Genomic DNA, 23201 nt, shown 5'->3' on the forward strand with positions numbered 1-23201 from the left:
ACAGTCCAAACTCGCCGTGTGGGGGGTGGTGGTGGGGTGGTGGTTGGGGGGGTGGGACGCAGAGAGAGGGAGGGACCCAATAGGGAAGCCCCGCCCCTAGGCTGGAAAGTTCAGGGTAGAGGGTTGGGTATGCCAGCCACGCCCTTTCACAGGTAAGGACTGGGGGATGCTGGGAGAACCTGGAGGCCAAGTCCACTTTGGTATGTTAAATATGCACCTCAGGCGAAAACACCACGTTTCTAGACTTTCTCAGCTGTCACTCATGCTGGGATGGGCTTTGGTCCTATCTGTCTTTGAGTCACTGTGCTTCGGTAAGTGACCCCTCACACATAAGTAACTCCAGTAAAACTCACTGGGTCACCAAGTTGGACTTCCGTGGTATCCTTTGGTCTGACCGTGGGCTCCCTATCTGTGGTGAGTAAGAGTTTGAATTCTGTCTCCCCTGGAAAAGTTTGTCTGTCTGTCTGTCTGTCTGTCAGTCAGTCTGTTTGTTTGTTTTCAAGACAGGGTTTCTCTGTGTAGCCTTGGCTGTCTTGGACTTGCTTTGTAGACCAGGCTGGCCTCGAACTCACAGCGATCCGCCCACCTCTGCCTCCCGAGTGCTGGGATTAAAGGCGTGCCCCACAACGCCCAGCCTGTATTAGACTTTTAAAGGTTTCTATTTGTCTGTTTAGAGACAGGGTCTCATGTAGGCCAGTCTGGCCTCTAATTCCCTAAGTAGCTGAATATGACCCTGAACTTCCCATATTCCTGCCCACCCCTCCCAAGTGCTATTAATTACAGACTGGTGCCATCACACTGGTTTGTGGGGGAGCTTGGGGCTTTGTGCATGCAAGGTGAGCACTCTTCAGGCTTATAATAGAGTTCTAGTGCCTTCAAAAGGGGTTTCTACAAAGACAGATTCAGATATGCACCCTCTGGACTATTAAAATATATTTTAGCAGGGCGTGGTGGTGCATGCCTTTAATCCCAGCACTCGGGAGGCAGAGGCAAGTGGATCTCTGTGAGTTCAAGGCCAGCCTGGTCTACAAAGGGAGTCTAGGACGGCCAAGGCTACACAGAGAAACCCTGTCTCAAAAAACCAAAAATAAATAAATAAATAAACAATTAAAAATGAAATAACCAACTTTAACTTTTAAAACTATTTGATTCAAATCAGGGATTAATTCTTCTGAATAACAAACAGCGTATCTTTCGCAAAATCCTATAGGAAGTTTGCTCAATCAAAGCTGATCAATACCCAGAAAATAAGAGTTCACACCAATGCCAGATGTATTTACCTTTTCTTTTCTTTTCTTTTCTTTTCTTTTCTTTTCTTTTCGAGACAGGGTCTCTCTGTAGCCTTGGCTGTCCTGGACTCACTTTGTAGACCAGGCTGGCCTTGAACTCACAGAGATCCGCCTGCCTCTGCCTCCCGAGTGCTGGGATTAAAGGCGTGCACCACCACGCCCAGCTTCCCTTGGCTTTATAAGGAGAAGGCAGGAAGGAGTCCAGATGCTAGTCCTAGTGGCATCAGTAGCTCCTACTTGCACCTCACTGCTAGGCTTTGGATCTGCCAGACAGGTATGGTAATTAAGCTCCTTTTAAATTTAAGATGTATTTGATGCTCAGCACTCAGGGGGGCAGAGAGAGATGGACCTCTGTTTTCAAGGCCTGCCTGGTCTGCAGAGTGAGTTTTTAAATTATTTTACAGTTTTTAGAATTACTTCATTCTTCGGAGAGGTGGTGGGAAGGACTACTCCGACGTTCGTTTGTGTGCCACAGCTCATGTGTGGAGGTCAGAGAATACCTTTTGGGATCCGTTCTTTCCTATCTGGGCTCCAGAGGTCAAATTCAGGCTTGGAGCATTTACCAACTGAACTACTTCACAGGCCCCACTGGAATCTTTTATGATGTTGGTCATTTGTTGTTAAACAATATTCCTTTATATTATTTGTAGTGTTGAGGATCAAATCAGAGCCTGGTACATGATAAGCTTTATTTTTATTCTTTATTTTTTATTTTTTTGGGGTTTTTTTCCAGGCAGGCTTTCTCTGTGTAGCCTCTGCCTGGCTCATACTAAGCTTTAAAGTAGTTGGATTTATGTAATTTATTTTCTCTGTATATCCCTGGCTGTCCTGGACTCACTTTGCAGACCAGGCTAGTCTTGAACTTACAAGATCCCTGTCTGCATCTGTCTCCCAAGTGCTGGGATTAAAGGCGTGTGCCAACACGCCCTGCAGGTTTATGTAATTTATTTTGGAGAAAATGTTTGTAAATTCTAAAATTATAGTAACATTAGTTCATTTCTCTTTCCTTTCTTTCTTTCTTTTTTTCTTTCTTTTTTTTTCCTGGAACTTACTCTGTAGATCAGGCTGGCCTCAAACTCAGATCCGCCTGTATGTGCCATCACCTGATTTTATCAGGTATGGAAATAGAATTTTATTTTGAGACCCAGTTTTTCCATATAGCCTTGGGGGGGGGGGCGGCCGCTGAACTTCCTATCCTACTGTCTTGACTTTCTAAATACTGGGATTATAAAGCAAGAGCACCACACCTGGGGCACAGATTGGAAAGAGGGCTTGGAGGTAAAAGTGTATTCAAAAGTCTCCACATCCACATCCCCAGCCACTGACATCTTCACTATAGGAAAGGCAATTAAATGATACAGGCAAGTCGGGCATGGTAGGGCACGCCTTTAATCCCTGCAGAGGCAGTCGGATCCCTGTCACTTCAAGGTCAGCCTGGTCTACAAAGTGAGTCCAGGACAGCCAAGGCTGCACAGAGAGACCCGGTCTTCCTGTGTTTCTGTATGTAAGAAGAGGTGATGTGTTGGGAGGCAGAGGCAGGCGGATCTCTGTGAGTTCGAGGCCAGCCTGGTCTACAAAATGAGTCCAGGATAGCCAAGGCCACACCGAGAGACCCTGAGATGAGTTAATATGTAATTTGTCAACACTGACCTTTCAAAGGGGGGAGTTTACCTATCACTGTTGTAAAGAGATATATAGTTAGATCTTTGAATTTGTCTGAAGGTAAATACAATTCAGGAGTGGTGGCATACTGGGGAGGCTGAGGCAGGAGGATTGCTAGTTCAACACCATCTCGGGCTATAAAAGCCAGGCCTTCAGGAGTAGCCTAGCTAGGCCAGTCTCAAAAACACAAAACCACATACAAGTAAAACAGAGACCCCTTGTTGTGATTTGGATATAAATAGCCCCCTATTTTGTGGGTACTGCATCCCTTGAGCTCAGGAAACTGCAATTGCCCCTTTGACAAGTGCGCTGGGCAATGAATTACTTTGACAATTGAGTGCTAGGGATTCGCGAGTCCCAAAGCGTGGCTCCCCGCGCTTGCCGTAACCTGGACTGGACCATTGCATCCTGCGGGTGAGTGAGTGCTGGAGACAGGAGAGCCGAACGGAGGGCGTGTGTCGGGCAAAGCCCGGAGCCCTGGAGGACGACTGGGTCCCCGAGCCCGCTACCTGCCGGTCCTCCTCCCCTGACCCAGTCCCGCCCCGCGGCCCCGGCCTGGTCTGCCGGACTCCCTCGGGAGCAGGTGAGTGGCGGCGCCTTGCTCCGGGCACCCCCGTGGCCCTGGGGCGGTGGCGGTGGCCGGCCGGGGAGGCGGCCTCGGCGCACAGTAATGGCAGCGCTGTGAGCCGGGGAACGCGAGCTGACAGCCGCCGCCGCCCACCCTCCGAGCCGGGGGCTTCGTCCTTCACGCCTGCGGGTTGCCTCCCTCCCCGGGCCCCTGCCCTCGCCCTGCTTCTGCAAAAGGTAACCCTGCTGAAAGCTGGGGAGCCGGGCCCCGGGCGCAGGGAAACTTCCCTTCCCGGCGAATGGGTGGCGGGGATGGGGCGGAGGAACGGAGTTAGGGGCGACCTGGCGGAGGGGAGCGGGCTGAGAACTGGAGGCCCAGCAAGATGGTGTCCTGTGAGTGACCTCGGCTCCCCCAGACTGCTGACCCTTAAGCCAGGCACCCCCCCTGGACCAGATCCCGGGCCTCCCGGATCCACTGTCGGCCGCCCCTCCCTCGGCCTCATTTTCCTGCTAAGGAGGGAAGGTGAGAGTGTGCTTTCGGGCTTATTTACGTGCGCACATGGAGACCAAAGTCTCTGGTGAAGGGGGTGGTATCAATCTCACACATCCTAGCTGCGAGTGTTTTCACTTTTGTTTCCGCAGACAGGGAAGATTGATAGCGTTAGGGAGGAGTATTTTTACGTGCATGTTACACCTCCTGCCTCAACACTTCTGGCCTCAGTCTCCCCAGCACTTGTTTACGTACTAGGGGGCAAGACACTTCCCTACCGTTAAGGGCGTGCAAGTAGAAGGTCTTTGAATTTGTATTGTTATTATAAGTTATCCTCATCCTCCTTGGTTAGTATTACTGACTGGATGACAGGACCCTTTAAGTTTCAATTTGAAGAAACTACTGAGTTGCAAATGTAACTCAGTGCTGCAACACTTGACTATCATGCACTGCCTTCTGCAAAAAAAAAAAAGTGTGTGTATATTTGATTTTTTTTTCTATAGAAAATATCCTTGCCCTAGAAATCTCAAACCCACATTGATACACAATCTAGGAGATCACTTTATTCTCCCTCATATGTGTCATTCCAAGACACAAAAGTGGTCTAAATTAGTTAAACTTTGGTTCTTTTTGCCCATATACAGTGTTTTGGAAGTCCCTTCACAAACGAACACAGCTTTTTACGACTTCTCCCCTCATTCTATTTATGAGATGTGGGGGGTTTCGTGTTTGGGGAGGGGTTGTTTGCTTGCTTTGTTTTGTTTGAGGCACAACCTCTGTTTTACAGCCCTGGCTGTATAGGACTCACTGTAGACGTTGGGATTCAGAGATCGACCTGCCTCTGCTTCCCCAGTACTGGGATTAAAAGCATGTCTTTTAATCCAGCTGTCTTTTGAGGGTCTTGTATAGCCCTGACTGGTCTGGTATTCAGCGTGTAGCCCAGCCAACCTCACATTCTCAAGACTCCCACCTCAGCAGGTCCTGGGATTACAGGTGGGTGCCATCAGGCCCTGCTTCCTTTAATTTTCTGTATTTTATCAATATATTGAGGTGAAAGGTCATACTACTTGTTTTCTTTTTTGGCTTCTGTTTTTTCAAGACAGGGTTTCTCGGTAATAATCCTTGTAGACCAGGCTGGACTCAAACTCAGAGATCAGACTGCTTCTGCCTCCTGAGTGCTGGGATTAAAGGTGTGGACCTGCCTAATTGCTTGCTTTCTTCTTTTGATTTTTCCAGACAGGGTTTCTTTGTCTAGCCTTGTCTGTCCTGGATCTCTTTGTAGATCTGCCTGCCTCTGCCTTCCTAGTGCTGAGACCAAGCCTCTCTCTGTCTCTGCTTTCTCCCCGCCCCCCACAAACCCCCACCCCAGACAGGGTTTCTTTCTTTTTGTTTTGTTTTTTTGTTTTTTGAGACAGGGTTTCTCTGTGTAGCCTTGGCTGTCCTGGACTCACTTGTAGACCAGGCTGGCCTTGAACTCACAGAGATCTGTCTGCCTCTGCTTCACAAGTCCTGGGATTAAAGGCGTGCGCCACCACCGCCCTGTTCCAGACAGGGTTTCTTTTGTAGTCCTGGCTGTCAGAGACTACAGAGTGAGTCACAGAGATCCAGCGCCTCTGCCTCCCGAGTGCGGGGATTAAAGGCGGCCACAACCAAGCCTGGATTAAACTCTGCTTTCTTAAAGCTTCACTTCTGGCTGAGATGGAGAGACACAACAGACAAGAAACAAATAGAATAGTGCCCTGAAGGGAGTAAGGAGAAGTCCGGAGTGATCCGTTTCGGATACCATGTTAGGAAAGGCCTGTCTGAGGTGACCTTTGACAGACATATTTGAAAAGGACCAGAATAGGTCTTTGGAAGTTCTGAAGAAATGCAAATGGAGAGACCACAGGCAGGAAGGAACTAGAAGCAGCTCAGTGAGGGTGCACCCAGGGGCTCAGTGAGGGTGCACCCAGGGGCTCAGTGAGGGTGCACCCTGAAGGAGAGGTCCAGTCACGCCAGGAGCCAGAGATAGGTTCTGAAGACATTTTAGATTTTGGAATTTGATTTACATTCCAGTCATGTCAAAAGAGTCCCCTTACTCCCATCTGGTTGTGGCCTTGGAACATTAAAGGACAAGCAACAAGGTTTCCAGCTTTGATGAAGATCCTGTTGGACGTGTTATAGTACACGAGATGGGAAAGGGTGGGAGAACCATGAGTTTACAGACTGAGCTGGATTGTGTGTCTTGAGTTGACTCAGGTCAAGTGTTACTGCCAAGGTTAAGGCGTCCATTATGCCATTCTTTGATTTGAAGAATTTCTTCATGGACCAGCTCTGGACGCTACCACTGGGACAGTGAAAAGCAAGACAGATCTGTGCCCTCATGAAAATTGGGGAAAGATGGCTAGAAGTGAGTTTATTTTTTCCCCCCCAAGACAGGGTTTCTCTGTGTAGCCATGGCTTTGTAGACCAGGCTGGCCTCGAACTCACAGAGATCTGCCTGCCTCTGCCTCCCAAATGCTGAGATTAAAGGTGTGCGCCGCTGCCACCACCCCAATCCCCCCCACCCCCCACCCCCCACCCCCACCCCCACCCCACCCCCCGCTAGAAGAGAGTTTTTAATCAGTCTTTAACTGGTGGTCCATTGAATAAAAGTAATACTGAGGTTCAAAATTGGAAAGGTTCCAAAGGGCATAGATTAAAACCCTTCTGCCTGCCTCTTAGTTTTCTCTGGAGCCAGACAGTAGTAACTTTCTTACATGTCTCCAAAGATATATTTTGTGTGCCAATTCAGCAGGTGTGTAAAAATGCTAGTATAGCTTATTCTGACACTTTGTATTTTTCACAGTATTAAACAGTATTTTAAAAGTTAGAAACAGGACCAGGCCCAGTGGCCCACACCTTTAATCCCAGCACTCAGGAGGCAGAGGCAGTTGAATCTCTGCATTCGAGGACAGCCAGGGCTATTAGACAAAAAAGTTACAAACAGGAAAAGGACGCCTGAAGAAAGACAAGGGAGAAATGAAGAGAGCTGCAGCATTTTCTGATGTGTTCTTTGCCACCTTTGAGTATTTCACTTACAGACGAGAAGTATGTGGTAGTTAGGTACCCAGGCCTGTGTGTGGCTATGTCGCTTAGGCTGGCCTTTACTCCTGGGTATTTCCTGCATCAGCCCCTTTCCTGAAGTTACAGGGACTATTGATGTTCACATTGGTATGTTCTTTGAAGAACATTAATTTATTACAAGAAACTTTTCTACCTTGCCTGTATTTCTTCATGTGTGCCAGGAAATGTTTGGTAATGATTAAAAGGAACATTTTCTTTCTTTCTTTCTTTCTTTCTTTCTTTCTTTCTTTCTTTCTTTCTTTCTTTCTTTTTTGTTTTTGAGACGGGGTCTCTCTGTGTTAGCCTTGGCTGTCCTGGACTCCCTTTGTAGACCTGGCTGGCCTTGAATAAAAACAAATTTTAAAACTATTACTATGTATTACTACACTGATCCACCTGACTCTTCCTTCCCGGTGCTGGGATTAAAGGTGTGCGCCATCATACCCGGCTTTCCTTTCTTGAGCCAGGGTTTCTCTGTGTAGCTTTGCTTGGCCTGGAACTAACAGATCCTCCTGCTTCTGCCTCCCTGACTGCTGGGATTCCAAGCCTGCGCCACCATACCTGGCTAGGGACATTTTTTTTTATGTGTACCATCCACTACAGTAAGTTCTTCACAGAATCAACTCCTGGAACTTAGTATTATAAAGACTTAAAACTGGTAAGGGAAAATTGAGGAAAATGCCAGGCCCGGTGGTTCAGGCCTGTGATTGATTCCAGCTACTCCACGCCTAAGTAGGAGGACATGTTCAGGACCTGCCAAGGTTACAGAGTAAGTTCAAGGTCTGTTGGAATTTAACAGAACTTGTTTAAAATAAAAAGTAATCATAGAGGTGGCAGCACACTCAAAATAAATAAACATAGGAGAAGTGGGCTGGGATATATCTTTTTTAGGGGGGAGGGATGCAGTTCCAGACAGGGTTTCTTTGTATAAAAGCCCTGCTTATCCTGGAACTCTAGGCCAGGCTGGCCTTGAACTCACAGATTCCCCTACTCTGGGATTAAAGGAGTGAGCCACCACTACTTTTGTTTTAAGACAGAGTTTCTTTGTGTAGCCTTGGCTGTCCTGGACCAGGCAGGTAGTATGCATGAAGCCCTGGGTTCAATTCCCTAGTATTGCTGAAAAGCAAGAGAAGAGCTGAGTTCTGGAATGTTGGGAGTTGGGGATATATTCAGTGGTACACTTACCTAGGCCTGTCTAGTCACCAGCATCAGAAAGGGAGTTTAGGTAATACGTGATTTGTGTTTAAGGTGTATGGCTGATTTGTCTTTTTGGTTTCTGCATTTAAGAGTTTTTGAAATATCTAGGGTTGAGATATATACTTGGTAGCTGGCATGCCTAGTGTACATGAGGATCTGCCTTGGATCCCTGACAGTGCTGGGCAGACCTGCCTGTAATCTCAGCACTGGGAGGTGGAGGCCAGATGGAAGCTCAAGGGCCTGAACTACCTTACCACAAAAAGAAAACAAAACAACAAAAACAAATACATCTGGTGTCAGTACGTTACATATAGCTTTTAATTGGGACAGCTGGGATATTAAGACATTATGGGTCTTAAAGTTTTGTTTATTTTGTTTTTTTCTAGACAGGTTTTCTCTGTAGCCTTGGCAGTCCTGAACTCACTTTGTAGACCAGGCTAGCCTCGAACTCACAGTGATCCCCCTGCCTCTGCCTCACCTCACATCTACATGCCTCTTCCCACCAAATCTTTGGATAAAACAAAAGGCTCCTTCTGTGACATCTGTGTGTTTCTTAAAATTATTTTTTGGTGTTTTTGAGACGGGGCTTCTTATAACACAACCTGATTGGAACTTACTATGGGACGGAGCAAGTAGCCTTGATCTTTCCCCTACCCGTACCTCCACCTCTGAAGTGAGATTACAGACTGCTCCGGCCACACCCTGTCTGTTCCTGTGACTGTGTAGCTCTCTGGGAAAGTTGTTTACAGCTTTGAATATTTTAGAGGGGAGGCTTTTGTATTTGTTTGTTTGTTTTGTTTTTTGGGGTTTTTAGACTGAGTTTCTCTGTGTAACCTTGACTGACCATGCTGGGCTCAAACTCAAGCAATTTCCCTGTCTCTGCAGGGATTATAGGCATGTGCCACCATGCCTGGGTGAAGTTTTCTTAAGTTGCTTTAAATTTCATTTAATTCTGTAGACCAGGCTGGAGATCTGCCTGCCTCTGCCTCCCAGTGCTGGGATTAAAGGCGTGTACCACCACACCCAGTCATTTTCTAGGTCAGAGAAACACAATCTTTGAAAAAGTATTAGTGCTTTTTGAAGCGCTAATAAGACAGACATTAAATGTGTTGTACATTATGCTTAAAACCCTAAAACGTGCAGGTGTTGTTAGTGTCCAATTAAAGGTTTCAGTTAATCAAGGGATTTTCTTTTATAGACTTAAACATTGTGTTAACCATTGTTAGTCATTAAATTATAGCCTTCATTAACATATGTCAGAATTTTCCATAAAACAGGCTGACAGCTTAGCATTTATTTCTCTAATCGGCTATAAATGTAGGCTTTTGTAACATCTCCAACATTTTTTGGAAGTCTAGAATACACTAAATATTTAATAGGTAAAGTCTGTTTTAATGTAAGCGTTTGTTTTTTAACTGGGTATGTGGTGGTGGGGAGCACTTGGCAAAGCCTGAAAGTGTGCATGGACCAGCAGCTCCACCCCATTATTTTTGCATTATCAATTTAATGTAAGTTGTTTCTCAAGGAAGCAATGCTCAACTTACCTACCCTATTTAAGAAAGTGCTATAGGCTACTTACATTTTTTGTTTATTTTCTCTGTGTGTCCTTGGCGGTCCTGGACTTGCTTTCTAACTCACAGAGGTCTGCCTGTCTCTGCCCCTCTGAGTGCTGGGATTAAAGATGTGTGCCACCACGCCCAGCTCATTTTTTAAAATTTGCAATAATTTTAGAGAAACAGAAAACTTGCAAAAATAAGTTCAAATATTCTCATTAGGCAGCATTAACCTGATCCAGGACCGACACTGATAAGAAGTTTCTAATTTCTGCTCTAGAGAGTTGGAAAATAACTCCAAATTCAAGTGACTGTTGTGAGCCACTTAATCTGGGTGCTGGGAACTGAACTCAGGGTCTCCTCCTTTTTGTTTGATTTACTTATTTTTACTTTATGTGTATGAATATTTTGCCTGTATGCATGTATGTGCAACATGTGCATGCCTGTTGGGTCCCTTAGAACTGGGTTAACAGATGAGTGCATAGATAGAAAAATAAGAGTGCAGAGAAGAGCAGAGAGCAGCACATCAGCTCTGTGCGGGTCATCTGATGATGTAACGTTGCCTTTTGTATTATTTTTATGCTGTTTAGATACATTAGTTAAGGCAGTCATCACTTTGCTCACTTCTGAGACCAACACTTTTTCTTTGAACAATTACATTTATATATGAATACTCATGTGTGCTCATATGACTACCTTGTGTAATTAAGAGGACAACTTGAGCCACTGCTTTCCATCATGTGGCAATGGGGATTGAACTCAGGCTGTCAGGCTTGTAGACAAGCAGCCTTGCCCCTGACCAGTCTCCCTGTTGGCCTGGAGAGAGAAGCATCCTCTGCCACTTTCTCTAAGGTAGTTTCACTCAGGAGCCCTGAGTATAGACTCTTGGCAGTCCGTCCCACTTGGCCTCCGTAGTGCTAAGATTTCAGGCATGTACCACTATTCTAGTCTGTAATTTTACCTATTTTTTTAAAACAGTCTTAGATTGAATTCAACAGGGCCTTACCTATGTTAGGATAGTGTTACTACTGACAAATACATGCCCAGGCAAGCCTGTCTGGTTTTTTTATTTATTATTATTATTATTTGGTTTTTAGCATAGTACACAGAGATTCTCTTAAAAAGTAAGAGCAAATTCCCAAGTATAGAGAGAGTGGGATTAAAGAGGAATTATTTCTGGTGTTTGAAGACGTGGTCTCAAGGAGCCTAGGCTGTCTTCAGATCACACTGCAGCGAAGGATGGGCCTTGAGTTCCTCAGACTTGTGCCTTCGTCTTCCAGCTGCCAAGACTGCAGATTGGTTGTGTTTTGGGGATAGAGTTCCTCTGTTTAGCCTGCCTGTGCTTCCTGAGTGCTGGGATTATAGGCATGCAGCACCACACCTGGCTTCAACTGAATTTTATTCTTTAAAATGCGCAGAATAATAGTGTTCAAGTAAGGCTTATATAAGAGATAGCATATATTAAGAGCTATTATATGTGTGTATATACATGTGTATATATATACACACACACACACATGTATTTATATAGTATCAGTTTCTGAAGTATCTATGGTTTGTAAGGTTGCTGTCATTAATGATTCCTTAATAGACGCTGTTAAGCTCCTCAATGTCCCTCTGGTAGGAAAGTGTGTGTGTGTGTGTGTGTGTGTGTGTGTGTCTGTCTGTCTGTCTGACTAAGCATGGCACCAAGGACCTTGGGTTTGTAGGGAAGTACCCTACTCCAGATCCTTAGCTCATCTATTTTTTTATACTTGCTATATTAGATGGCTTGCATTGTTTTTATTGTAACATTTCAGAATCTTTTTTGGTTTTGTTTTAGTTTGGGTTTTGTTTTTGCTTTTGTTATGTTTTTTGTTTTTTTGAGATAAACCCTGTATAACAGTCCTGGTTGTCCTGGACTCTCTAGCCCAGGCTGGCCTCACAGTCCCAAGCACTGGGTGTATGCACCATGCCTGGCCTTTTGTTTTGTTTTTTTAAGATAGAGTCTCACTATGTAGCTCTTGCTGTCTTGGAACTCACTATGAACACCAAGCTGGCCTCAAACTCTTAGAGATCTGTGGCCCTTTTTGTCTGCAGGACGGAGGACGCTCCCTCCGGGTGACAGGACATAGGTGAGCCAACCCCCTACTGACCCAACAGCCCGCCAGACCCAGATGTGTTAAAACATAGTTCCTTGCAGACCTTAACCCACACAAAAGGTGTCAAAAGCTGGCTCTATATTTAAAAAAAAAAAAAATCAAAGGTACCCTAGAGACAAGCCCTAGAAAGTGTCCTGGGAGTGTCCTGCTATTCAAGTAAGCTTAGTTTAAAAACCTAGACGCTGGAAGGTTCAGCAGCCTGGCCCTCCGCCCCGCCCCATCCCTTCCCCATAGCTCTCTGCCCTTGCCCTTTTTTAAGCTTGGTGAATTAAAATCTAGTTGTTTGACTGTTTTTGTCTTTCTTTTAAATAAAGTGTACTCTATCCCCCCTTTCCCCCTGAAAGGGACACAGATTTTTCTTGTCTCAACCCCGCTGAGCCTAGCTGTCCTGTGCTTCCCTGCTGCCCAGAAGGTCTTCTCCACGACTGTTCTCAGGACAGCATTCTTCAGCTAGCCTCCAGAAGGCTGTAGAAAACTCTGGGACCAGATTCTCAGCCCAGCCTCCCGGAGAAAAGAACCCGCAGAGATCTACCTGACTTTATCTCTCAGGTGCTAGGCTTAAAGGCATGTGCCATTATGTCCTGCACTATTTATATATATATAAATATAAATGATGTGTGTATGGGTGTTTTACCTCCACGTGTGTCTGTGCACCATGTGCATGTGGTGGCCACAGAGGTGTTGGATCCCCTGGAACTGAATTTGCAGGTGTTTGTGGCTTCTGGGCATGAACCCAGGGTATGTGCATGAGTGCAAGTGCCTGTGGAGGCACCACTTCCTGGAGCTTGAGCTGCCTGGCCTGGGCACTGGACTGAACTGCAGTCCTGGAAGAGGAGCAAATGGTAAACCATTTCTCTGGCTCCTTCCCCTGATTTTGTGAGAGAGAGCTTGATTATGTAGCCCAAGCTAGACTTAAACTCACCATCCTCCTTAGCCTCTGATGCTGGGATTTCAGGCATGCTGGGAGCTCACACAGGAAATTGTGTGTTTTACGATGTATTTATATCTTATATGCATGAGTATTTTGTCTGCGTGTGTGTATGGTGCCCAAGGAGGCCAGGAGAAGGTGGTGCATTCCCTGGAACTGGAGCTGTGGAAAGTTGTCCGTTGCTGTGTGGGTTCTGAGAACGGAACCTGGGTCCTGCAAGAGCAGCAAGTGCTCTCAAACACTGACCAGGACAGAAGACAAGGGAGACACATGGCAGAACTGTGCTGTGTGGCGTGCTAATGTGCTCTTCCCTTACCTCACCTTAGTGCATTGCTCAAACATGGTAAGACTTTCATAACCTCTTAATGTACGAAAGATTTATTGAATTATACTTTAATAATTCAGTGGCTTCTCTTAGCATCTTTGAGTCATAGTTTACAGTCATAACCCAAGTCTGTTGTGACTTCTACCTCCTGTCTGGTGTGTGTCTGTGGATCTGCTTGTTCCTGTTATTCCACAGAAATGAAACCATTTGACAAATGCAGCCACCTGCTTGCTGTGGTGTTATCTAGTATCTGTACCAAGGCCTGACCTGGGCTCACCTGCACGACTCTCTGCCAGCCAGATTCACCTACACTGCAGCAGACATCAGCACTCTATTCTCTTATCCTCTTAGTATGGTGTGTGGAGGTACTGACAGCATGTACGTGTTCTTCAGATAATACCGTCCCTAGGCTTTGTAAATTTTTTCTTTATGAATAATGCTTTGAGCATTTTTTGCCCTTATTTTGTGGACGTGTTTTGTATTTCTTGGCTATGTACAAAGGATTAGACATAGGTCAAGTGGTAGCCTTGTGTTCTATTTTTGTATATGTATATTTAAATAGTGCTATAAATAGAAGTTTGGTCTAGAAGCCTTTGCAAATGTAATATAATTTTTTTTATCTTTATGATTAGGGTTGACTTATTTTTTTTTAATTTTTAATTTTTTTTTTTTTTTTTTTTTTTTTTTTTGCGCTTTTTGAGACAGGGCTTTGTGGGTCTCGAAGTCAAAGAAATCCTCCTGCCTCGGCTTCCCAGGTGCTGCAATTAAAGGCGTGCACCACCACTGTCCTGCAGAAGAAAGTGAAACAACGTAAAGATGTTCTTGGCCAGGCGGTGGTGGCACATGCCTTTAATCCCAGCACTTGGGAGGCAGAGGCAGGAGGATCTCTGTGACTTCGAGGCCAGCCTGGTCTAGGACAACCAAGGCTATCACAGAGAAACCTGTTCTTTGAAGCTTTTAGAGGATACACAGTGTAACAGATGACTTTTCCATGTTCCCTATTGGTTTAGTGTTTGGTGTTTCACTAGGTTGGTGAAAGCGTTGGAGCTTCTGGTGCCTTTGCTTCCAGAATGATTCCCCCTCCAGCATGAACTATCACACATTTACCCCATTCTCATCATTAGTCACAGCAGGGAAGTGTTCCCTGTCAGATTCTGTAAAGATAATGGCATACTGAAGCATTAAAGCTACACACCAAGATAATGTCCGAGCACCATGTATCTGTCCCTTACCAAGGAAGTTTTTATGAAGCAGAGTTGGAAATGTTATTACGTATTGGTAAGCAGGAAGGTTAACAGAGAGGGGCCATGAGAAGGAAGCGAGACACGAAGCTGTGAGTGTTTACCCTAGGAAGTTTCTTTAAAGCATCTGGCCATGGATATAGGCTGCAGTTCACCGGGAATGTGTGTGGAGGGGAGTGTTAAGGAAAAGAACATTTTAGGTAGAGAAGCAGGAAGGATAAGGGCAGGACTTATGAGCCAGGTTAGTGAGTCAGCCAAGTGACCTCTAAGCAGACAAATGACTGGATATCTGTGTCAAAGAGCCTCATCAGGGCAAGCTGTAAAGCTAGCTGCCTTACCTAAGGCCTTCCATGGACGCTTGGCTACCTCTGTTGTGAATGAGTCTAAACTGTGCTTCCTGTAGTGGGACAGTTAGATGGCTTATGTAGGCGTGACTTGGTCAACTTTTTGCTTAGGTCATTTTATATTTGATTAGACTCTGAGGGAGCTCACAGTCTGGAAGAGTGTGCTGAACCTCCCAGGGCTACTTACAGGCTGTAACTCAGGTTACAAGGCTGAAAGGCTCTTCCAGAGGTAGCAGCTTTGGTTCCCGCCTCAACTCCAGAAGATCACAGCTGCCTCTGACGCTGGCTCCCTCTTCTGGTCCCCTCAGGCACACTCAGACATGCACATACATACAAAGATAAATTTAAAAAGCAAAAACCTAAGCCAGTATGGGCACGCACGCCTGTACTTCCAGTCAGAGGCAGGTGGATTTCCGAGTTTGAGGCCAGCTAGGTCTACAAAGCGAGTCCAGGACAGCCAAGGCTCCACGGAGAAACCCTGTCTCAAGTAAACAAGGAATTTCGGACTCATCTATTTTTGTCATCACACCGCCACTGTGTAGTGTTGCTGTCACCACCTGAGAATCTGAGGCGGTTCACTCTTTCTGTTGACAAACCTAAGAGTTCTTTAAAAGGTCATGTGAACTTTGCCTTCTACTCTAAAACTCTCCTCTGCTCACCTGCTTCCCCACCCCCCTCCCCCCGAGACAGGGTTTCTCTGTGTTCGCCTTGGCTGTCCTGGACTCACTTTGTAGACCAGGCTGGCCTCGAACTTGCAGTGATCCACCTGCCTCTGCCTCCTGAGTGCTGGGATTAAAGGTGTGCGCCACTGTGGCTGGCCTCCCCTACTTACTTTTTTAATCCTTAATTTTTTTATTATAAAGTGTGTGCCTGGATATATGTATGCATACCACGTGTTTGCCTGCTCCCTATGGACCCCAGAAGACAGGATCGCATCCCCTTGAGTTGGAGTTGCATGTGGTTGTGAGCAGCGTTACGGGTGCTGGAACCCGGGTCCTCTGCTAGAGCAGCCAGCACTAACTGCTTAGCCATCTCTCCAACCTTTCCTGCTTGGTTACATAAACGTAAATTTTTTTCTGAAACATTCATTCTAAAAACTTTACTTTCTGGTATTTTATATTCCCTGGTGTATAAATCATTTCCCAGATGAAGAATACAAATAACAGAATTTGTGGTCAAAGTCTTTATCTAGTGTCATTGCATATTTTTGATGAGAATTTACTTAATTTTTTCTGCAACATACTAAATGAAGCTTATCAATCTTTCACACCACATACTGTTCATAAACAATTTGAATGATTATAAAAAGGCAATAGCTAAAATTTATCATTTCCATGTTAATTTGTGTTTCTACTCCATATATATGTGTGTGTGTGTGTGTGTGTGTGTGTGTGTGTGTGTGTGTGTGTATTTCTTGTAATTCAATTATGTGGCATTTTAAATATTTTCATTATTATTTTAAAAAAGATTTTATTTATTATTTATACAGTATTCTTCCCACATGCTGGAAGAGGACACCAGTTTTCATTATAGATGGTTGTGAACCCCAGTGTGGTTGCTGGGAATTTATTAACTCAGGGCTTTTGGAAGAACAGACAGTGATCTTAACCTCTAAGCCATCTCTCTAGCCCCATTTTTATTATTTTTAATTATGTGTAAGTGTATTTGATAGTATTTGCACATACGCAGGTGTCCATGGAGGTCATAGGCTTGGGACACCCCGGAGCTGGAGTTGCAGGCTGTGTGAGGCATCCAGCCTGGGTGCTGGAACCCAGCCAGGGTCCTCGGGAAGGGTGGCGTGTGCTCTCAACCTCCCAGCCACCTCCCCAGCCCTGATAAAGTGGAATTTTAAAAGTATAACCATTCTTTTGGAATTCATGTTAATGTTGTTTTTAATTAGCAGGTTTCAACACTAAACTTGCACAATGTCTTTAAAACCAAGAGTAGTGGACTTTGATGAGACGTGGAACAAGCTCCTGACCACAATCAAAGCTGTTGTTATGCTGGAATACGTCGAGAGAGCAACCTGGAACGACCGGTTCTCGTATCCTTTGGTGGAAGCCCCAGGAAATAGGAAAGTGAAGCTAAGAAGTGCACACAGGTGTCTGGCAAGTGCTGACATCATAGGTGTAGGGTACCACGCCAGGCTTTGTCAGGAATAACAATCTACCGCCAGGCTTCCGGGAAGAAGATTTAGTAGATACTGTGAAGAAAGATAGAGCACGTAAAGGCATGGAGGAGTCTGGAGCCCATGTGTGCACGTGGCCCTGCTTAGATAAGGAGTCACGAAAGGCCACCACAGGGCCTTGTGGGCTAGTCTTCGGGTTACTCTAACAAAGCCATGAGCAAGTGAACTTGGGAGATTTAATCAACTGTGACTTGTCCCCACTGGCTGGTGGTAAGGTGCTTGTGGAGCAGGCATCTGTCCATCTCATGGAGGTCGGGAAGCAAAGAGGAAGGCCTTAGTATCCCAGAGCATCTGGGCACATTTCTAGTTCGTCCATTTCGCTAGGCCTCACCTGTTTCAGGCTCCAGCATAGCAGCCAGGCGGAGTGGCGCACGCCTTTAATCCCACATTCCGGGAGGCAGAGGCCAGCCTGGTCTACAGAGTAAGTCCAGGACTGTTACACAGAGAAATCCTGTCTCAGACAAACAGAGGAAGGTTCCACCATTTCCTAACTGCAGCTTGGCTGAGACTTGCACATAGGCATTTAGTAGACACTTTCCAAACTCTAGAGGATGGAACTGTAGGGAGCACGGAAATAGCAGCCCTCACTAATTTGCTAAGTGGATTGTGTCCATTTGGGTTGTTTTGTTTGTTTGTTCTCTGTGTATCTTTGGCTGTCCTGGAACTCTGCTCTGTAGACCAGGCTGGCCTCAAACTCACAGAGATCCGCCTGCCTCTGCCTCCCAAGTGCTGAGATTAAAGGTGTGTGCCCAGCCTGAATGTGTCCATTTGTAAACTGGGAGTTTTATATAAAAGTGCAGCTTTGTCCTGCTCTCACCAGCGCTGCCCTCTTAGTCTCCCTGGCCTACGCCTGCCCTTGTTATGGAACCTCTGTTCTTTAGAGAAGCTCTGATGTCCTAAGCCAGGATGGTTATTATTAAGCTGAGCATCGATACAATAGAGAAGTTCCTTTAGCCTGGCAGGAGATCATTTAACTTACTGTAACTGCACTGTCAGTGAGAACTAGTTGTTTGTCCTGTGTCCCAGATACTGACCATAAAGTGATGCTGCTGTTTCTGCAAGGCTTCTTTTGTGTTTTGCAGCAATGCAGTGTTTGTCAGATCATGAGGATGATGTTATTACTGTGGTGATTTGCTTGCATGTAGCCTGCACCTCCTGCATGCCTGGTCCTGGTGGAGGCCAGAGGAGAGCATCAGATCACTTGGGCGTGAGATGCCAATGTGCGTCCTGGGAATTGAATTCAGGTCCTCTGGAACAGCATTCAGCACTCTTAACCACTGACCCATCTCTCTAACTCTAATTACTGTCTTTATGAACTTGCCAGGGTCACAGAGATAATTGGAGCACTCGCTTAGACAACATTTAATTTTATCCATCTATTTTCGCAGCCCAGTATATCTAGAGTATGATAAAGATTCCACTGATTTCATCTCTTAGATAATTTTCTGCGAAACATTTTTAATTGTTCAGCAGCAGGAATCTAAAAAAGAAGTAGATTTTTTTTTTTGTATTTTACAGAGTAGCTGAGTGGATTGTAAGAGCTTCAAAATAGTTGACTTACCTGGAAAATTACTCCTTAAGTAACAACCATTACTTCATTTTGCCATATTTTTGTATGTACTATGTATACATGTCTATGTACAGATGTGTGCATCCTATGGAGACCAGAGCTCAGTTTTCAGTTGTCATCTTCAAATTGTCTCCCTTGGTTTAAAATTACTTTTTTTGGTATGGGCATGTGGCTCACACCTTTACTTCTAATATTCTAAGAGGCAAATGCAGGCTGATCTCTGAGTTCCTGGCCCAGCCTGCCTGGCTGCAGATCAAGTTGTAGGTCACCTAGGGCTACATGGTAAGACCCTGATTTAAATAAATAAGTTACAGGTAAATTAGAGGGACCACAGCTATATTCAGAGGCTCAATATACTATTTTGAGCATCTTTCCTATCAGTATCTTGGTTCCTGTCCCCATTATCAAACCATTGTTAGGTTTCCATAGAGAAAGTTGAAATTCTTAACTGATAGACATCATGCATTATATATAATATAATGTAGTTTTAAGTTGCTGATCGTAAATTGTTCCAACATACTGTGTTCTTTAATAAGGTTTATTATGTATATATGTGGAATTACACTAACATGTGGGTGCTTTCCAAGTCCAAAGCGTTGGATCCCTGGATTTTAAAGCAGTTAGGTGCCCAAAGTGGTTGCTAGGAATTGCACTTTGAATCACTGTAAGCCGTAGGTTCTGTTAACAGCTGACCCATTTCACCATCCCTCATATTGTGTTCTTTTCAGTAGAATATTTAGTTTATAGAGGTATATTACACTGTCCGTAACATACAGTTACAGGGTTCCACACACCCAGCTTGATGTTTCCCTTGTCAATGCCAAATATAAGTCTCATGTTCTGACTATGAAAACCTTAATAACCTATCTAGAGATATCTATGCTTTATGTGTGGCGTATCCTGAACCACTTGGAGAAAGACTTTATGTGGAAACAAAAATTTTTTTGGAAAATCACGTTCGGCATTTGTACAAGGTAAGGGGTAATATAGTTGTGATTTGCTTTTTTTTGTTTTTTTCCGAGCCTGGACTGTTGTGATTTGCATAATGCTTACACCTGCAGTTATTTGACTAGCTCACTGATTTCCAGTGGGAAACATTCATCAGATTAAAAAAAATATATTTTTAAAAAATTTAATTTATTGGGGCTGGAGAGATGGCTCAGCAGTTAAGAGAACTGATTGCTCTTCCAGAGGTCATGAGTTCAATTCCCAGCAGCCACATGGTGGCTCACAACCATTTGTAATGAGATCTGGTGCCCTCCTCTGGCCTGCAGGTGTAAATGCAGGCAGAGTACTATGTACGTAATAAATAAATACGTTGATCTTTTTTAAATTTTAATTTATTATAAAAATTATATAAATTAACCCCCCGAAGTAAAAAGCTGGGCTATAGTGGCGCACTCCTTTAATCCCAGCAGTCAGGAGGCAGAGGCAGGCAGAGTTCAAGACCAGCCTGGTCTACAATGCTAGTCCAGGGCAGCCAGGGCTACACACAGAAACAAGATATAAAAAGTAAAAACACACCTGTTAATCAGGCCATGTATCTTCCCATTCCCCACCTCCTGCCCTCTTTCCCTATTCTCCTCAGGCAGACATCTGAAACAGTGCTTTCCTACTTGTATTTAGGGTCTGTGCATTAAAGCATCATTATTTGGTTCACAGGAGAAATCAGTTTGGCTCCTCATGGTCTGTAACTGCTACATAATGGAGCCACCACCACCAACCCCATTTAGATGAGCTGCTGTGTCCCCTTTAGATCATTGGAACTGGAGGAGATAAAGTTATAGCCGAAGCTTGAATCTTGGACTCTACCTTGATGTTGTGGGCCACCATCAGATCTCACTTAATGGCCAAACAAATATACTGCTTTTAATTCATGCATATTGTCCATTGCACATGTTCTTTAGGGTGTATGCATGTATCAGCTCATGGCAGTGCTTTGATAAAATTGTTTCAGTGTTTAGTATGTTACATAGAGTCAAAGTTTGACTATTAAAAGCTAGTGAGTGAACTTGGCTATCCATAGTTGATGGCCATATAAGATATTAATGTTGGAATTTTTTTAAGTTAGGCGGTGATTGTTTTTGTTTTTTGAGACAAAATATCATGTTATCCAGGATAGCCTTAAACTACTAAGTAGCCTAAGCTGGCTGACCTTGACCTCCTGATCAACCCTAACTCCCAGAAACATTGAGGCTATGTAGGTCTTGTTTGTTGTATCTCTGGAGAGCCTGGATATCACGTAACTGTATTTAAAGGTCCATGCCACCATGTGCCACATGAATTCTTTGGGAAATAGAACTGAAGGTGTTTGTGGCCAAAGCCTATAACCCCGGCACTGGGGAGGCTCAGGCAGGGCTTCTGTGAGCGCAAGGTGACCCTAGACTACACAGTATTCTGGACCATGCTAGCCTACGAAGTCTTTTTGTTTTGGTTTGGTTTTGTCTTTTGAGACAGGCTCCCTCTGTATAGCCTTGTAGACCAGGCTGATATCACAAAAACCTGCCTGCTTCTATCTAAGTGCTGGGATTAAAGGTGTGTGTCACAGAGATTGGCCAATTTAGCTAGCTGGTGGACTGCTTACCCAAAGTGAAAGCCAGGCTTGCTCCCGCGCAGTACACACCAAACGGGTTGTGTTGGTGCACACCTATAATCCCAACCTAAGCAACAAGAGGTTCTATCTCACAAATTTTAAAAATAATTTAGATGCAGAAATCCATGAGCATAATAGCATTGGTTTTTATTTTATTTTGTGCTGCTGTAAATTGAACACAGGGCTTTACCTATGCTAGGTGAGCAAGCATGCTGCCCTGAGTACAGTTTCAGCCCATCTCTATCTGGAAAGTCACTTTTCAGGGGGGGGGGGTTAGAGTTAGGGTTTCTCTGTATAGCCCTGGCTGTCCTGGACTCTTTGTAGACCATGCTGGCCTCAGATTCATAGAGAGCCATCTGCCTCTGCCTCCTGGAGCGCTGGGATTAAAGGTGTGTGCCACCATGGCCAGCTTTGATAGTCACTTTGTATTCTTCCCCAGTTTCATTTGTATAGTTAAGAGATAATTTATAATTGTGAGTGATAATGCTTGATTTGTATTATTTTTATAAGTTTGAGTCCATAATTTTATAATTCCATTGAAATAAAAATGATTAGTACTTTCAAAGCAAAACATTTTTTTCTGTTTAGAGAGTTCTGGAGTCTGAAGAACAAGTGCTTGTTATGTACCACAGGTACTGGGAAGAGTACAGCAAGGGCGCCGACTATATGGACTGCCTGTACAGGTGAGAGCCCCTGCCCGCATCACAGCGCAGCTGAAGATGCCTTTCATGTGTATGGGTGTCTTACTGCATGTGTGTGTCTGTACCACTGGCATGCCGGGCGTCTTCAGGCCGGAAGATGGTGTCAAATCCCTTTGGACAGGAGGTATATATGGTTGTGGATGTTAGGAATTGAAACCATGGTCCTGGAAGAACAGCCAGTCCTCTGGACCACTGGGCCTTCTCTCTACCCCAGTAATATTTTTAGTATATATTATTCTAATGAGTTTCATTATGAAGGAGTGATTTATATTTTCCACTGGACAACGGATTACGAGTAGGGATTTTGTTAGCCAGGTCCACAGTCAGAAAAAGTGTATCTGTGAGACTGGCAGGTGTGTAGACCATTACCCTGTGGAAAAGAAAAGTAAATGCTGTGACTGTTTTCTTCGATTTGTCTGGAGCACGTGTTAAAACCCCAACAGATGCGTGCAAAAACTTGGGTTGGAAGATGCTTGCTTAGCGGAGTGTCCGACCCAGAAGAGGAAAGTGTATTTTCTGAGGCCACTCTTAGACTACTTGGTAGGCTTTTTTTTAAATATTTTTATTTAATTTTTAAATCTATGTGCATTGGTGTAAGAGTGTCAGATCTTGAAGTTACAGACAGTTGTGAGCTGCCATGTGGGTGCTAGGAATTGAACCCGGGACCTTTGGAAGAGCAGCCGGTGCTCTTAACCACTGAGCCAACTCTCTAGCCCCTACTTGGTAGTTTTTTAAGGTCCTTCCTGTCTTTGCCTCACTGTTCCATCTGCACTTGCATTCCTTTCTCTGGATGGCTAATTCTGACAGGTTTTTCCTATTTTCCTTTCTAAAAAAAAAATCCTCTTTTCTGCATGTATGTGGCGTCCGTCTTGTATTCCATGGTTCTCTGAGCTGATCCTATTTGATTCAATCTCTTAGACAGTAGCAGTAAGTGATCGCTGCAGCAGCATAGTGATGGAACTTAACCAGGAGGAAACAGTCAAGTCTGTATGTACCTAAGCTAGCGTGGCTGGGCCACCACTAAATGCCACAGTCTTGGGGATCCTTGTGTACTTAGTCCATCTTTGAGAATGTCTGGCCACGACTATTGTTGAGCAAAGCAGGCATTTGCTTATTGACAGAGTAAATAAATACCAAACACTGACATGGAGAGTCCGCTCTAGCAATCACTGTGGCCTGATATGATGCAGTGATAAGACTTGGTAGTGCCCCAGGCACAGTGTGCTGTTCCACCCAGCTCTGCAGCTCTCGGGTCTCCTTGCTGTACGGTTTACTAACATAATTAAAAATCCAGTTTACTGTGAAGTACAGGTTATTGTGGCCTTAAC

General features: G+C 44.7%; 1 protein-coding gene across 7 annotated transcripts in view; it reads left to right on the top strand.

Moving 5' to 3' along the window:
- The first annotated feature begins 243 nt into the window (after positions 1–243).
- CUL2 (cullin 2) overlaps positions 244–23201 on the top strand; it is a 40515-nt gene continuing 17557 nt past the window's right edge. Inside the window, exons 1-4 of one of the 7 annotated variants that reach the window (XM_084781966.1) lie at positions 244–414; positions 16725–16865; positions 19451–19553; positions 21761–21855. In XM_084781966.1, coding sequence (XP_084638092.1) covers positions 16747–16865; positions 19451–19553; positions 21761–21855 — 317 coding nt within the window. In that variant the 5' untranslated portion in view covers positions 244–414; positions 16725–16746. Of the gene's footprint in view, positions 415–1476; positions 1564–3083; positions 3535–3586; positions 3756–16721; positions 16866–19450; positions 19554–21760; positions 21856–23201 lie in introns of those variants that run through there. The other 6 variants (XM_084781960.1, XM_084781961.1, XM_084781965.1 and 3 more) reach the window with 6 other exon arrangements.

This window comes from Acomys minous (assembly GCF_964271855.1).
Source record: "Acomys minous genome assembly, chromosome: 5".
Taxonomy (NCBI): Eukaryota; Metazoa; Chordata; class Mammalia; order Rodentia; family Muridae; genus Acomys; species Acomys minous.